The sequence below is a fragment of the Quercus robur genome, chromosome 7 (assembly GCF_932294415.1).
Source record: "Quercus robur chromosome 7, dhQueRobu3.1, whole genome shotgun sequence".
NCBI classification, from domain to species: domain Eukaryota; kingdom Viridiplantae; phylum Streptophyta; class Magnoliopsida; order Fagales; family Fagaceae; genus Quercus; species Quercus robur.
Genome location: NC_065540.1, coordinates 43,415,806 through 43,432,151, shown reverse-complemented (window position 1 = coordinate 43,432,151; position 16,346 = coordinate 43,415,806). Strand labels below are relative to the sequence as shown.

The 16,346-nt window shown below is 35.2% G+C and overlaps 1 protein-coding gene across 1 annotated transcript; it reads left to right on the top strand.

Moving 5' to 3' along the window:
• Nucleotides 1–9,209: 9,209 nt before the first annotated feature.
• On the top strand, nt 9,210–14,500 carry LOC126693547 (nuclear intron maturase 3, mitochondrial-like). The gene is made up of 2 exons (XM_050389529.1): nt 9,210–11,760; nt 14,048–14,500. The coding sequence occupies exon 1, from the start codon at nt 9,327–9,329 to the stop codon at nt 11,643–11,645; it is 2,319 nt and encodes a 772-aa protein (XP_050245486.1). The 5' UTR covers nt 9,210–9,326; the 3' UTR covers nt 11,646–11,760; nt 14,048–14,500.
• The last annotated feature ends 1,846 nt before the right edge of the window (nt 14,501–16,346 follow it).

The following is a 16,346-nucleotide window of genomic DNA, read 5'->3' as shown; positions in this document are numbered from 1 at the left end:
CATCTGCCCAGGAAATGTACCGGTCTACGAGACATTCCTCTGAATTCATTCACAATGCGTTCCTGCCGTTTGGTTATCCAAAACGTGCCTTTAATGACTTACCTTTACGAGACTATTTAAATTCGACGGTTTGTTGACGATGTGGGGAAGTGGAACGGGTACATTCTCGTTTACAGATTTTCTTGGAAATCTGGACGGATCAAATACCCTCCGCTCTACCTTTCATATAAGAAGGAAGGCAAGAGTTTATTTCTCTTGTACAGAGTCCCCTTTAATCCTTCTGAAATCTGAAACCTTTAGCTTCCTCCAGAGTTTACTTCATCCACTAGTTGTATCTTAACTTGTAACACACTCGAGATAGGAGTAAGTAATGAGAGAACCATACCCTTCCCAGAAACACCACATTCTTACAAAGCTCAAAATGGCTCGGTCAGGGCAAGGATGGCGGAGACTCAAAATCCTTCTTACCCTCCTTTCAGCCAAAATCCGAAGCAGGGGCTCGTCACGTCAAACTTTCGGCGTGACTGAGCTGGGGCCACCCATTATTAGTACCAGCCGCTCTCTCATGAGCATAGCTAACATGGCACCAGCGTCCCTGCTTCTTCCTCTCTTCCTCCACTGGTGCCTACTTTTGCCTCTCTTTCTTCTTCTTTCCACCGCCAGATCCATCCTGGCGCTTTTCCTGCTTCCTCTTCTTCTCCTCCTTCTTTCTCTCCATCTCCTCCATCTTCTTCTGAAGAAGGTCCTCCTCTCAATATGGGCGCTACTGGGGCAGAATTTGGAAGGACTTCGAAGACGAGTTTAAGAAGACATTTGACCGTTTATTTGTTATATTGTTGTTGTTTTCCTTTTATTATTTTTGTAATCCACTTTCTGTATAGGCTTGTTTAAGCCCTTCTTTGTACGTTGTAATACCTCTTTATATTAATAAAAGTTGTTATTGCTTTATTTCACCCCTTCTATCTTTTTATTTCTGAAATGGTTATGCCGTGAATAGACATACTATCTTGTGAATTCTTTTTATTTTTACACTTTGACCGATGTCTAATACCGAAATCCTAGTTAATAAAAAGATCTTACTCTTTGTTTATAGACACTATCCGACTTAATACTACTAAATCGAATTAGTGATACTTAGGGTTGAAACCCCTATTAAGAAGAAAAAGAAAGGAACGTTATGGTGAGCCTATTGAGGCGGCCTGGCACAATATCGCTGACCTTAGAGCACAATATTTAGGGCCGAAATCCCTTATCAAAGAAAAAGGCGCTATTATGAACTTACGAGCGCTGTTCGGCACAATAATACAGACTTGAACTAATGACACTTAGGGTCAAAATTCTTGCTAAGGAAAAGATATTATCACGACTTTAATAGAATTGTTTGACACAGCAATGCCGACCTGCGAAAACAACACTTACCCCAAAATAGCCGAGATGACAACTGAATGCTCGGTGCGGTGTAGGAAGTAATCATCCGAAGACATACAACCCACAAAATTAACAGCCCCTCCAGGTTGCTGAGTAGTAGGACGTTTTACCATCTTCTTAACAACTTTAATAGCTTTAACCTTTTATGGTATTTGAGCCGAGGATTGAGTAACTCAGAATTTTTATTAAGTAGCCGACCTTACGAAACTCAGTTTTTCTTCCAAAACTCAGTTTTCTCATTTAAGTAGTTGGTTTCCCCATAGGTTTGAGTCCGAGGACCATACAATACCTTGGTTCTGTCCAAAACTCAGTTTTCTCATCTAAGTAGTTGGTTTCCCCACAGGTTTGAGTCCGAGGACCATACAACACCTTGGTTCTGTCCAAAACTCAGTTTTCTCATCTAAGTAGTTGGTTTCCCCATAAGTTTGAGTCCAAGGACCATACAATACCTTGGTTCTGTCCAAAACTCAGTTTTCTCATCTAAGTAGTTAGTTTCCCTATAGGTTTGAGTCCGAGGACCATACAATACCTTGGTTCTGTCCAAAACTCAGTTTTCTCATCTAAGTAGTTGGTTTCCCCATAGGTTTGAGTCCGAGGACCATACAATACCTTAGTTCTGTCCAAAACTCAGTTTTTGGCGTGGGATGTTAGCTTTAGGGGAATTAGCCCCTCGGCCAGGCCCCTAGAACCATCCATGCGATTGACGCTACCAAGCATAGCCCCTAGTCAAGAATCATAGCCCCTAGCAGAACTTTACACTAGAACTCTATAACCAGCTGTTAGAAATGACAAGAGAACTCTTTCAACCTACCGCCTATGCCAACACACAAGCCTTTCCCACAAACGACGCCAATTGTAAGGACACGATTCATAACGACCCGTAACAGTGCTGGGTTCGCACGTAAAAAGGGCCCAAACAATATCATTTGTAGAGCGTGGGTTTGAAAAGCTAAGCCTTGGTCACCAAGCAGTGGGTTTTTCGTGATATCCATACATGGTTAAGTCTTCTTCGCCCTAGGAGTCTTTCTCTTGGAGGCGGGCTGGGAGGCTCTGGTTTTTGGCCATTTTTCCCAGCCCCCTTTTTGGTACACTAACTTTTCCTTTTATACTCGCATGCGTTCCTTATCCTTCGTCCACGTGTAGGATCAACTTTTCCCAAACTGATACTTATCCCATCAGCCCATACCTAGAGTGGTTGGGGGTGGTTGTAAAAGCTGAAGAGTATGGCTCTGTCAGGTGCAGAGTATTGAATAGTAGTAAGGGCAGCTTTCCCTGGTCGTTTATACTTTCCAGTGTATCCTTCTCTTTTGACCTAGATATTTTAGATTTTCTTCCAAGCTGGTCTTATACCGTTTTTGCCCTTCCTTCCGAGGAGACCTCGGACAGGCTGAGGACTGAATCGTCCTCGGCTGTATCCCAAGGCTATTTTGTACTTGTATTACCGAGCCTGGGCCATAACCTTCCTCGGCTTGGGCCTTTGGGCCCCAACGAATAAATGGAGCTGGCCCAAAAATTATTGGGCCCCACACTAATGTTATTTAGTTTTCACTTCTTGTGATATGATGATTGGGGCAAAAAATAAAGGAAAAAATTTAAAGGAAAACAAGCAGAATTATCAATTATTTGACTATTCACTTTTTTCCCCTTTTTTTAATGTGTCTGTGAATATTCTAGCTAAGAATTATTTTCTTTTATTTACGTTCCTCCTCTTATTTTTCTTTTATTTTTATATGATCATGAGATGCACGTATGAATTTTATGTTTAAGTATAACAGAAATCAAAGAAACTCTAATAACAGAAGGAGATCACAATTGATCCAATAGTTTGAAGAAATCAATTGTTCAGCATTGAAGTTTGAGGAGAACATTTGCAATCCACTTCATAATATGATAATAAGGTGACAAAATGCAATTGCATAGAGATAGAGAAAATTAATCAAGCCTGAAATTTATAGCAAAGTATACATGTTATTCAAACCCATGTCCTATTATTATTATTATTATTTTTTTTTTTTTTGAGATTCATGTCCTATTTCTTATTATTAATAATAATAATAAAATCTTATTGATTTAATGATCGATTGGCCTAATCAACAAAACTATTCATAAAAAACTCAATAATACTAAACATTATATTTTTGGCATCAATTTTTAGCATTAGTTTTTAGTTTTTATGTACAAATTTTTAAAACCTCACTTTTTCTTGTCTTTTTCGCATTTTTTCATATTTTGTAAAGTACAAATATATTTTAACACACTTTTAACAAAAAGTTTTAAGTAAAAAGTTAAATAAGCTTTTCGATACTAAATATTATACTTCACAAATTGGGTTTGTTGGATTTGAAAAAAAAAAAAAAAAAAAAGTCATGGAAAATGGGCGATTTAGCGTGGAGTGTGCGGCTGTGCAGGAAGGAAAATGCATATGGATTTTCTTGTGTTGATTGTGGGGATGAATGATAAAGAAATTTTGCAGATCACTACAAAACAAGAGTCACTATCATCTATTGGGGGAATATTGATTTGTATAAAAAATACATTGTTGACAGCTATTCCATAAACTACAATTATCAAAAAGTTGAAAAAATAGAATAAATGCAGCAAAAAGCTGAAAAAAATTATTGTTAACGAGCATCTTACCTTCAACACAACCCAATTATTTATTATTATTATGTAAACTAATCTACTTATTGGGAAATAAAATAGTCTCTTGTTTGGACAAGAGAAAAAAATGAATGGACTAACACTACATTAGAGGGTGTTTTCCAATGTTTGCTGTCCTGCTTGTGAATTGTGACTTTTTCCATGTTTTCAACTTTCCCGGAAACTTCCTCACCCTCTTTTCCTAACATTTTTCTAGGACAGAAACATCTTGGCTGTACGTTACTGTATGTGACCCATGACAAATTGACAAGGCAGTGGATTTTAGACTTTTGATTGGTTTATTATAATAATAATAATAATAATAATAATAATAAATGTCATTTTAATGAATGATTTAAGACACTCGTTAATAAATTATTTTAAGAAAATTTTTTTATCACTTTTATGGAAAATTAAAAAAGCTATCAAACATTTATTTTTTATTTTTTGTATAAATTGTTTTTTCTAAAATGATTCTCTAATGTATGCCTTTGGATCACCCTAAAACCAAAAAAAAAAAAAATGCCTTTAGAATATCCATTAACTTTTATCGACAAGGCAGTGGATTTTAGACTTTTGATTGGTTTATAATAATAATAATAATAATAAATGTCATTTTAATGGGTGACTTAGGACGATCGTTAATAAATCATTTTTAAAATGTTTTTATACCGCTTTTATGAAAAATTGTAAAAGCTATCAAAACAATGATTGTCTTTTTTATTTTTGTATAAATTGTTTTTTCTAAAATGATTCACTAACATATGCATTTGGATCACCCTAAAAAAAATATAAATAAATAAAAAAACAAAAGCTTTTAGAATATCCGTTAACTTTTATCTCATATAATAATAATGAAAACCTTTTGTTAATTACTACAAAGAATTTAATAAGTCTTACGAAATTGAAACAACAAAAACAAATAAATAAATAAATACTTCTTTTAACTATATTATATGTGACTTCCAAAAAGATGTTTCAATAAAAAATTCAACATTGTAAGTTTTGTCTTCTCACTCTCTCCTTCCGCATTTCTTGTGTCTTGTGTCTATATTATCTCCAAAAAAAAAAAAAAAAAACTCAACATTAACTAATGACTTGAGGCACTCATTAACTAGGTCCTTTAAAAAATAAATGAGGATCATGTTATTATACTTACGATAAATTTTTGTTAATATTATACTACTTAACAACATTGTATTGGTTTAATGATTTTAAAATTCTGTCATTAAATTACATGTTCTCTTCATTGTTAATGTAACTCCCGAACTTTAAATTAATATCGAATGATGTTTACTATCCAATCTATTAACTTATGTTTTATGTATGATTAGAGTTAAAAATCTTGAATCTTAAACATTTTCTAGAGGTGATTGTTATCAATAACTAATCATCTTAATAATTTTTTAAAATATGTAGGGGACAAAAAGACAAAATAATCAAGTAATATATAAGCTTGTTAGAAAATGCATCATTAGAAAATTATTGAGATGTGTATTATTGATAAAAGTTACATCCAATAGAAGTTGAGATGTGTATTATTGATCCTAGAAAATTTTAAAAGAAAAAAAAAATCTTTTACTTCAATTTAGAATGCTTTTTGAAGACAAGTCAAAATCAAGCCAACCCAAAATTTGGTTTCATGGTCTGAAGTAAATTTGTACGAGTCCATTATTGACACAAGAAGGATTGAAGCAAATAAAACAACCTTGCATTTTATATGGCAATTTTTAGTGTGACAAGTAGCAATGAACAAGAGGTAAGAACATCCATAATAGTGGTGCTAAATAGCTATATTGCTATTTTTAGCACCACTAACACTTAAAATGCATGCTGCAATAATGGTGCTATAACTAAAATTTTTTAGATGGCTGTGCATTGTAGAAAGAAGCTAAAAAAAAATTATTAAACTTCTCTCTCTTTTCTCATTAAAAAAATATTTTCTCTTTTCTTTCTTTTTCTCTCTCTCCGGCTTCTCTTCTTTCTTCCTTTTTCCTTTTCATTTTTTTTCCCTCTCTCTCTCATCTCCTTTCTGCTTCGCCAGCCAGAGACCCCATCTCCGGCCAAACCCATCTCGCCAAGACCCCATTTCCCCAAGCCCTATTGTCAATCTGTTCTATTGGATCTTCATCTTCATCGTCGATCTGTTTTAGGTTTGTCTCCGGTTTGTGCTGGGTTTGTCTCCGGAGACCCACTCACCCAACGCCGACAAGCCTAGTCCTCCATCTCATTGCCGATCCAAGCTCCACCGACACCGCCTTCATTGAACTTAAGAGCGCTACGAGACCAATCAAGGTAGAAATGAGGCAGAGGAATTTGGCTTTGGTGGTGTGGCTAGATTCATGGGTTTCTCTGGGTTTTGTGGTGGCGGTTTGACTAGGTTTCATGGTGGTTGGGTTTCGTGGGTTAGTGGTGGTGTGGCTGTGTTGGTGGTGATTTTTGTGGTGGTTTTTGGCTAATTTGGATTTTTGGCAGTGGCTATGGGTGGTTGTTCTTGGCTTGCTAGTTGTTGTTGGGTGGTTGTTCTTGGTTGGCAGTGGTTGTGAATTGTGCCATTGATCAGTTTGTGGTTTTTTTTTTTTTTTTTTTTTCTTCCGGGTAGTGGAATGTATTATTTTATTATAGTAGATATATTATTTTATTGTGATGTTTATATTATTTTATTGTGTTGAAAGCTAAAATAGATCCACTGATACTTGATATTTTGTAAAATGAGTAGGTAAAATAGATAAAGTAGTTTTTTGTGGTGCTAAATAGCTAAAAAAATAGCTCCACTACTGTGGATGCTCTAAACCATTTTCAGACACTAGTGTCCCACCTATCATTTAACATGACAGTGCGAACAAGGGCAAGCACTTTATAATGCACTAATGCTATTTGTGAATATTGATTAGGACATATAGCTGCTAACTATATATTTTGTCAAGTAAGTTTGGGCCACACAATTGTGAGCATCATCACGAGAAAGAAAGAAATAAGGGTAAATTGTAAATTACACTCCTAAAGTTTGAGGGTGTTCAAATTTTATACCTTAAAATTTCAGAAATTGGATTTTACTTTCTAAAGTTTGGGGTGTTTAGATTTTCGCCTTGACACTTTAAAACTTGGATTTTACCTTCTAAAGTTTGAAAGTATTTGGATTTTACATCCCCAAATTCTGAAACTTTAGGGAGTAAAATTTAAACACTCTTAAAATTTCCAAATTTTGAAACATCTAGGTGTAAAATCCAAACACCCACAAACTTTAGGGGGTAAAGTTCAAATTCTGAAACTTCAGGGTGTAAAATCTAAACACCTCAAACATTAGGGATATAATTTGCAATTTACCCAATAAATAAAGAAAAGTGACATTTTGAAGTTTTTATTGTTAAATCAATTTCTAGAGTGGGCTCTCTCCCAAAGCAAATCATTAGTTTTTTTTATTAAAATGATACATTTTTGTCCTTCAATAAAGGAGATTTTGATTTCAATCAATAGGAGATAAAGGATTTTTGGTGGGTGGAAGGTAGACTACACATGTTCTATTTTACGTATTCCCCATTTGAAATTGAAAAAAGAAAAGAAAAAATTCTAATTGGTGCAATTAGATGAAAAGAAAATTCAATTTACAATAATTGGGATTGGACCATGACAGGCCACAGGGCCAAATTGTGAAGAGGTAAAAAGGTCCATGCTCAACACTAGGTCCAAGCCCATGGGATGAAATACACATACATACAAATTTCTCTCTCTGTGTTTAGAAAAACACAAATATACATTTCATTTCATTTTGCAAGTATGAAGGCAGTTTTTGCACACTTTCATAGCTAATCACTCTCCTTGGACAGATACATTTCATTTTGCTAGCACATAACTGAATAAATAGTAAATACTATAAACAAATGAATTTCTTTAAAATATGATTAAAAAAAACAAATGAACCATGGAGTTGTGTATGGGATGGGTTGGGTTTGGGATATTTTTTTCAACCCAACCGACTTCTTAGGATTGATAATTCTCCAAACCTTGGTAGCTCTAAAAACAACGCAATGTAAGGTTTGGATTGGGTAATCATGTTAGGGCCATTTTGCCAAACCAAATAGAGAAATTGCGGTTTCATTTAATTATTTAAGTATAATATTCAATAAACTAGTATTATTTACATAATTAGTCATCAGTGAGATCAGGTTACTCCAATAAAAAATCTTGCCAACTCGCACCTAACCCAACCTAAACTTAAAAAAAAGAAAAAAAAAAGAAAAAAAAAAGAAAAAGAAAAATTAACACAACCCAATCCATCACTTGATTCAACCCACAAAAAATAACCTGAAATATTTGGCTGATTGGTCGGTTGAATGTACTCCCTTGCCTCTAATATTTATTTATGTGATGGGCTTGCATTGAAAGTGAGCTAAATATTAAAGACCACAGTTTCAACCAAAAAATTGTTTTTCAATCTTGATAATTTTTTTTTCAATAATTATTCCAATAAATATCAGTTCATGTCATGGCATTACCAATTGAATTGCAAAAGTACTAAATTAGCAAAATTCCCAATATGTATTAGTTCAATCTATGCTGCTTTAGCATAAAAAGTTGTTTGGAAGATGATTTTTATGTTTCTATGTTGCATTCCCAGCAATTTCAACTAGTTGATGACCTTTATTTATTTATTATTAATTGCTAAAAGCTAGTTAATGACTTGATGCTAACTAAGAGGATTACACTTTAAAAATATTTAGGTCATAAAATCTCTTATGGACATCAATGTTAAACATTAATTTCCTAAATAAGCATGTAATATTCATAGAAAGAAAGGACTTAGAAACAAATCACAGGGGGAGGGAATTAATCCCTTCTCCATCTTGTGATTTAAAACGAAAATTTAGTGAGGAAGAGAAGGTGATATCTCTCATTTGGCTCCATTTTATGGGCAAAAACACAAGCCTTCCTAAAAATATGATTTATAAACCAAAAAGAAAAGAAAAAAAAAGAAGATAGAAATTAGAAGGATCGTACTAATTAAAATACAAATTAGCTATTTTCGACTAAAAAAAATTTAAATTCATTTAATTAAAACCAACATAAAGTACAGGTTCAAAAAACGAAATTCACCACACAAAAAAAAAAAAAAAAAGTGAAGAAAGAAAAAGTTTGCAGGTTTGCAATTGCAACAACTCTCTCAAATTTGAACTCGGGCAGAAACCTTTAACCCCCAAAACAAAACCAAAAGTGGAGGTTCCAAAGTCCAAACTTCCAATTTTCTTCTCGTTGTCTCAATGATTATACACCTCAGAAGAATAAACCCACTTGAATTCAGGTCTCCAAATCGCTCCCCTCTCGGACTATTCTCGACTCTCTTACAAAACCCGTCTCCACACCCCAAAACCCAAACTCAAAACCCCACAAAAACCCTCACAAAACCCCAACTCAAAGCCTTAGTTCTCACCCAATACTCTCAAGGCAAGTTCTCCAACCTTGTCTCAAACGTCATCGCTTTGCCCAATGTCCTCCTCACTGCCTGCCAAAACATCACCACTCCACAGCCCAACAATGGCCTCAGCTCCCTTGACTCACAGGCTCTTCTCAACTCGGTCTCGAGGCGGTTTGATGTCGAAGAAATGGGAAGCCAGCTCCGTGAGAATCGGTTTGATATTGAAGCTTGTTGTGTCACAATGACGCCTTCAAGAATGAAAGGTGAGTCCTTGGTCTTGCCCAACTTGAAATTAAAGGTTTTGATTGAAGCTATTAGGATGGTATTGGAAATTGTGTATGATGAACGGTTTGTAACTTTTTCTTATGGTGGGCGTGTCGGTATGGGACGCCACACAGCCATTAGGTACCTTAAGAACTCGGTAGAGAATCCTAGTTGGTGGTTTAGTGTCACATTTGATAGAGAAAGGTTTGATGATAGGCATGTGAATAAGTTGTGTTTGTTTATTGAAGAGAAAATAAAAGATGATTTTTTTATTGGTTTAATAAAGAGGTTGTTTGAGTGTGAGGTGGTGGGAATTGAATTGGGTGGTTGTTACTTAGGAAGGGGGTTTCCTCAAGAAAGCGGGTTGTGTTCAATTTTGATTAATATTTACTTTAATGGGTTTGATAAAGAAATTCAAGATATGCGTCTTCAGAAAAATCAGGAGAATCCAAACTTTAAATCGGAGCAGCTTGTTTGGATGTCTGGCCTGTTTTATAAGCCAGTGAAGATGTATGTGGTCAGGTATTTGGATGAAATATTAGTGATAACGTCGGGGTCAAAGATGTTGACCATGGACTTTAAGAATTGGGTTTTGAAATATTTAGAAGGTAGGTTGGATTTGAGGGTGGATAAAATGAAGACGGCAATTCATGGTGCAGTATCTGAGAATATTAGTTTTCGAGGTATGGAACTACAGGCAGTTCCACCTTCAGTTTTGCATCCTCCCATGACAGAGAAAGCAATTAGGGCACGGAAGAAGTACCTTAGGCAGAAGGAAGTTAGAGCCTTAGAATTTAAAAATGCTAGAGAGAGGAATAGAAAGATACTGGGGATGAAGATATTGCAGCATGTTTTTAAGAAGTTGAAGCAAAGTGATGGGTTTAAATTTGACTTTCAAATTGAAAATGAGGTTCGAGAAATCTTCAGAACTTGGACTGATGAAGTGGTCCAAGATTTCTTGGGTTCCTTGGAAGAGCGTTGGGAATGGCATCGGATGCTTACAGCAGGTGATTTTCTCTCTTTAAGGCACATTAGAGATCAATTACCCCAAGAGCTGGTTGATGCTTATGATAAGTTCCAAGAGCAAGTTGACAAGTATTTGAGTATGGTCCGAGCTAGAAAGGCATTAGAGAAAGAAGAAAAGAGAGTGGAGGAGGAAGAGGAACGGAAATATGCCAAGAGAACGGTTGAGGATTTGACGAGGCTGTGTATGAAAGTTGTTGCACCAATAAAACTTGTTAGGAAGGCAGTTAAGATGGCTGGTTTTACAAATAACATGGGTCGCCCTAGGCCGATTAAGTTACTCATTGCTCTTGAAGATACTGATATTATCAAGTGGTATGCAGGTGTAGGGAGAAGGTGGCTTGATTTCTTCTGCTGCTGTCACAACTTCAAGAGGGTTAAAACTGTAGTAACTTATCACTTGAGGTTCTCTTGCATTTTGACACTAGCAGAGAAGCATGAATCAACCAAATGTGAAGCCATTAAGCATTACACTAAAGATTTGAAGGTCTCTGATTTGAACGGGAACGAGGAAGTGTTCTTCCCCACAGAAAGAGAGGTTAAAATGATGGGAGATCAAAATCTTTCGGATCCAAGGCCTGTTGATGGTGCTTTATCTTTGGCTTTGATCAGGTTGGCTTCTGATGAGCCCTCATGTTCCTGTATCGCTCATTTCTGTGAAAGAATGGATACTATTTTTTATCGGGTACGGTTACTGCAAAACTGTTTGAATGTGAACCCATCTGTTGAGGACAAGTGGGTCCCAGGGATGGGTGCAATTCATGAAAGTCTCAATCGGAAATGCCTCCCTCTCTGTTCAAATCACATAAATGATTTAGATATTGGGAAAATCACTCTGCAAGACATTGACTGCACTTTGTTTGTGGATGTGGACTGAATATTTCATGTTCTGCTACAGTTTTCTATGTAATTGGCATTGGTTCTAGAGGCTGCTGATGTTCTGAACCTTGTTCAAGAAATTCTTGTGTATTTCTTTTCTGAAATGAAGCCAGGTAGGTGATGCATAAATTGTTTGCATTTTTATTGATTTGCTTTGCTACTTATGTCATTGTCATTTGTGGTGATGAATCCTAGTGTAAGTTTATTATAAGAACATTATAGGGAAGCTTATTTCAGCAGTCATTATCTAAAACTTCTCTAGGATTTTGGATGGTTATTTCGTACATTCTCCAGGTTTTTGCAAAAGGTGTCTTGTTTTACCAACCCCGAGCAATTGATTTATCTAATAGCTCAAAACCATTTTGTCCAAGAAAATTCTGTCCTCATGCGTTGCTTAAGTATCCTTTCAATATGATAATTTTTTTCTTTCCTTAAATTGTTTTCTTGGTGCCTTCTTACCTTCTTCTATGTAAGTATCTCATGTTGACATGCCAAATTTATTCTACAACATTGTGACTGTCATACTCTCGACACCTGCAGTTTAATCCTAAATTTGTTTGCTTTATACACAGACACTTGGGTATTCACAATGGATAAAATACATAAATAATTTCACTCTTTTTATTTTTTGTTTGTAAGTTACACAATAATTAAAAGATTTCCTCTGTCTTTTCTGGTGAAAAAGCTAGTTACTCCTTTAACTAAGGGGACCATTTGTTCATTTCCGTAAGCTTCTTTTGTTTTAATGGGAAATAGGACTGGTAAAACCTTTGTCTCATTGAAGCTTCTTTCCCATGAGTTACCCATTTTTTGTTGACCCGTAAGAAATGCATTTCTGGAGATATATCTTTATGTCTTTTTTTTTAATAATTTTTTTTCTCACGCATTTCTGGAGATACATCTGTCTTTTTTTATAATTTTTTTTCTCACATTTTGAGTGAACAGCACTAAATGGAGTTTAGTGCTGAAGTTTCTTTGGTTTTTTTGTTTGTTCATTGAAACATCACTCAATGCTGCCGAAGTTACAACTTTGCAGTTTCAATCTTTAGCTCTTTTAAGTTGTTTGTTCATTGAAACATCACTCTTTTATTATTTCACTACGGATGCTCGTTGGGCCGTCCCCTAAGAGCACATATAACGGACCCTAACTAATCTGTCGAGGATCCATAGCCAACCCCCAAATTTTAGGAATAACGCTTTGTTTGTTGTATAGTGTCTCTTACTATTGATCTTTCTGGATTTATTTTAATTAATACTAGAAAACCTGTTCTCCCAACTCTTCTCATGATTGATGGTAGGTACACATTGAGAGATGTTCTCAAGTACTGTAGGGATAAAAAATGAGCCAAGCTGCTCACAAGCAGCTTGATCAAAGTTTGCCTGGCCTGCTTGTTAAGCAAGATGACCTGAGCTTGAAATATGTTCTGAGATTAAGCATCATTATGCTGAGCTTGTCAGCTCATGATCTGGCTTTGATAGAAGGTCTCCATCATAGATCTAATCTGAGGGAATATTCTTCTTATCAAACTGATCTGAGTCTTTCATTTTGGGAATCAAGCACAGATAGCACATCCTTCTCAATTTATCTGTTTTTATTATTATTATTTTATATGTGGGATTGAAGAACCGCATAAAAAATGCTATGGGCTTTTCCAGTGTAAGACGGATTTTGCCCTCTTTGGTTCCCTAATTGCAAACAAGAGATGAAAAAAGTAGCCATTCCTGTCATAACAAGCCATACTTCCCTATTAGCAGCTGTAGGTCCCTCATGGGAGAGCACATAATGAAAGCCTTTTTTGAGACAATAAAAAAAGGCCATCTCAGATGTTGCTTTCTAGCTCTGCATTAAGCTTACCCTTGATGTAGAGCCCATCAACTTTTGAAGTTTAAAAACTCACAGTTAAACCAGACATAAGTAGTTTTTTTGGAGCTTGCAATCAGCTTGGAAGACAGTCGAGCATAGCATAAGCTGAGCTCCAACCAGAATATTGAAACTAGAATCAAGCTCGAGGCAATCTTGAGTTCTAGAAATTATTTGCAAGAGTTGTGAGTCTGAGCGGTAGGAAGTTGGGCATAGTTTGGTTTGTTTGCACTCCTAACTGTATGATTGGCTAACCAAAGGTGTGTGAGTTTAAATCTTATTCACAACAGTTTTGTACAAAAATTAGGAAGGGTAGTGTATGTGTATATTCTTGCATTGACTTGACAATTAATTTTCATTTTTCTTTCATGATTGTTGTTTATTGTATATACCTCTTTTGCTTTTAGAGTTTAATCTATGTTTGGAACTTTTGAAAAATGCAATATACTTTTTTCCCCTTATTATTTATTAAATATTTTTTTCTGTCATTATTTAACACCTGTTTCCTTTTAACTGGTCTTTGTGGTTGTTTGTTGTAGGAATGGCTGCCTTGAGACCGTGTGAAAGTGTTCTGTTTAGACTGCTTACAGGGAATAAGAGGCCATCTTTGAATCAGAGGTACTGGATTTCAAGGCTTTATGTAAAAAATGGATATTTTTGGAGGGAAAGTGTTGATCATTTTGTGACAAAGCAGGCTGAACTTTTGGCAGTCTGACCATAAACAGGCTGAAGAAGATTTTGTTAATAATGAAGTGTTATGTTTTGTGGGCTTTTGAGGCTTGAGTGTTGGTTAGCAAGAAAGAATGACATTGTTTCATTGATTGGCTGTTGCAATATCAAGTTCAAAGGGTGTGAGGAGAATGGTTTTTGAAGGTGGTAGGTAGTTTCAGAGAAAAGTTAGATGATAAATTGTACTGTGTACGGAAAATTCTTCTAAGCAATGAGATGGATTAGAGGATGATTTAATGAGCTAAGTAAGATTAGATTTTTCATTTTGGATTTTGTGGTTTTTTTTTTTTTTTTTTTTTTTTTTTTCCTTCGAGATGCCTAATCTCTCTCTCTCCACCTTTTGTTTTTTAAAATAAGGAAATGGTGTTTCAGCTTTTAGCCATACTATTCTATTTCTTGTCTGTTAGACGTCTCAAAAACTTGATGGACTAATAGCGTGGTGAATTGAACTTTGGACCTATAGGTTTTTGTCACACCCTATACAGAAAAAAGAATGGTTGTCATGATGGTGTGAATTAGATTATCAAGTAATTAAAAAGTACAGATTGAATTATTTGGCAATTTCGAAGGACAAGAAAATTCATAGTTTTCTTCATATATGAGTTCTTTAGCGGTAAAATGTCGAATTTCAAACCACAATTAGGCAACTTAAATTTCAGCCAAATCATAGGTAAGTAAGTTGTAATTTGCCCTATTTAAATATGTGTGTGTGTACATTGTATAGTGTGACATAGGAAATGATAAAAAGTCAACGAGTTTGCATGACAAAGCTTTTCACCTATTCATTCACTATAATGTTGACAAATCTATAGTAACAGGCTAGGCGGAATCTTCATAGTATAAATCAAAATTATTAGGAGAAAAATGGACAATTTATTAGACTAAGATACCGGATATAATAGAGAAAATTATGTTAGCTTCATTCTTCAAGCAGTCAACTCCCAAAACAAGCTTACCAAAAAAAAACTCCCAAAACAAGGATAATAGTTGCTGATATATAATAACATTAAATATTCCTTCAAACAAATAACATTAAGTAAAATTCCCATTTGTAATTTTTTAAGCAGGAAAGCTTGAGCATTGAATATGACAGTATATGTTACAAAGATGATTAGCAAAGCAGACAAATTGGAACATGCAGTTGAAATCGAATCTTAGGGAAACAGTGGACACCTTGTTTAGGCAACTTAAAAAAACATTAAGAAAAAAACCGTACACACTAACAAGTCATAGGAAAAATAAAATAATTATTAATAGAAAGTGACTTAAAATGTCAGTTTCGGCTGTTTTTTTTTTTGTGGGGTGGGGGGGGGGGGGGGGGGGGGTGGGAGCATGACTAAGTGCACTATAAAACCAAATTACTGATATTTTTTCTAATTAGAAAATTCATAAAATCCATGCCATTGTTGACTTCAAATTTAACTGTAGGATGAATCTTTTTTTTTTTTTTTTAAATGACAAACAAAAGCAGTATTAAATGCTAATTACATAGCCAGACTTACCACCGGAGAAAAGGAAACACGTGTAAACAAAAGAGGGGTATGAAAAACAATTGTCCGTTTGAGCATATTCAACTACCCCATATCTAAAATGCATACCACCATCTAGGAACCACCAGAGCCAATTCTTCTCATGCACCCAAATTTGTCAAGTTGCGTATGAATCGCATTGCTTCACCACACAATCCCAGCTGCTTGGCCATTTATGGGTTTCGTATAATCTTTGAAAAAATCAAGCAAAACAAGTGTTTCAGGTGGTCCTTTCTGCCAACTGCATATTAAAATTAAGCTCACCTCTCATTCAGCCCCCTCCTATTTGAACGTGTGGATACCAAATCTAAACCAGGATAATGTCTCTGCTTGGGTATTAGAATGCAACACTCAATTGATAAATTTAGCCAAATACTACCATACAAACTCCTGTATCATCTGACTTAAACATGCCAATATCTCATAAATCTCCTCTATTTGATGGTGTCATCTACTGCAAAAACAAATCCATGGATCATCCCTTTAGCCTCAATGCAACTCCACCCTGGTTTCTTCTTCAGATACTTCTCATTCATTATTACCCTTTTTACTTCAATTTCATTCCATTTTCAAAAAATAA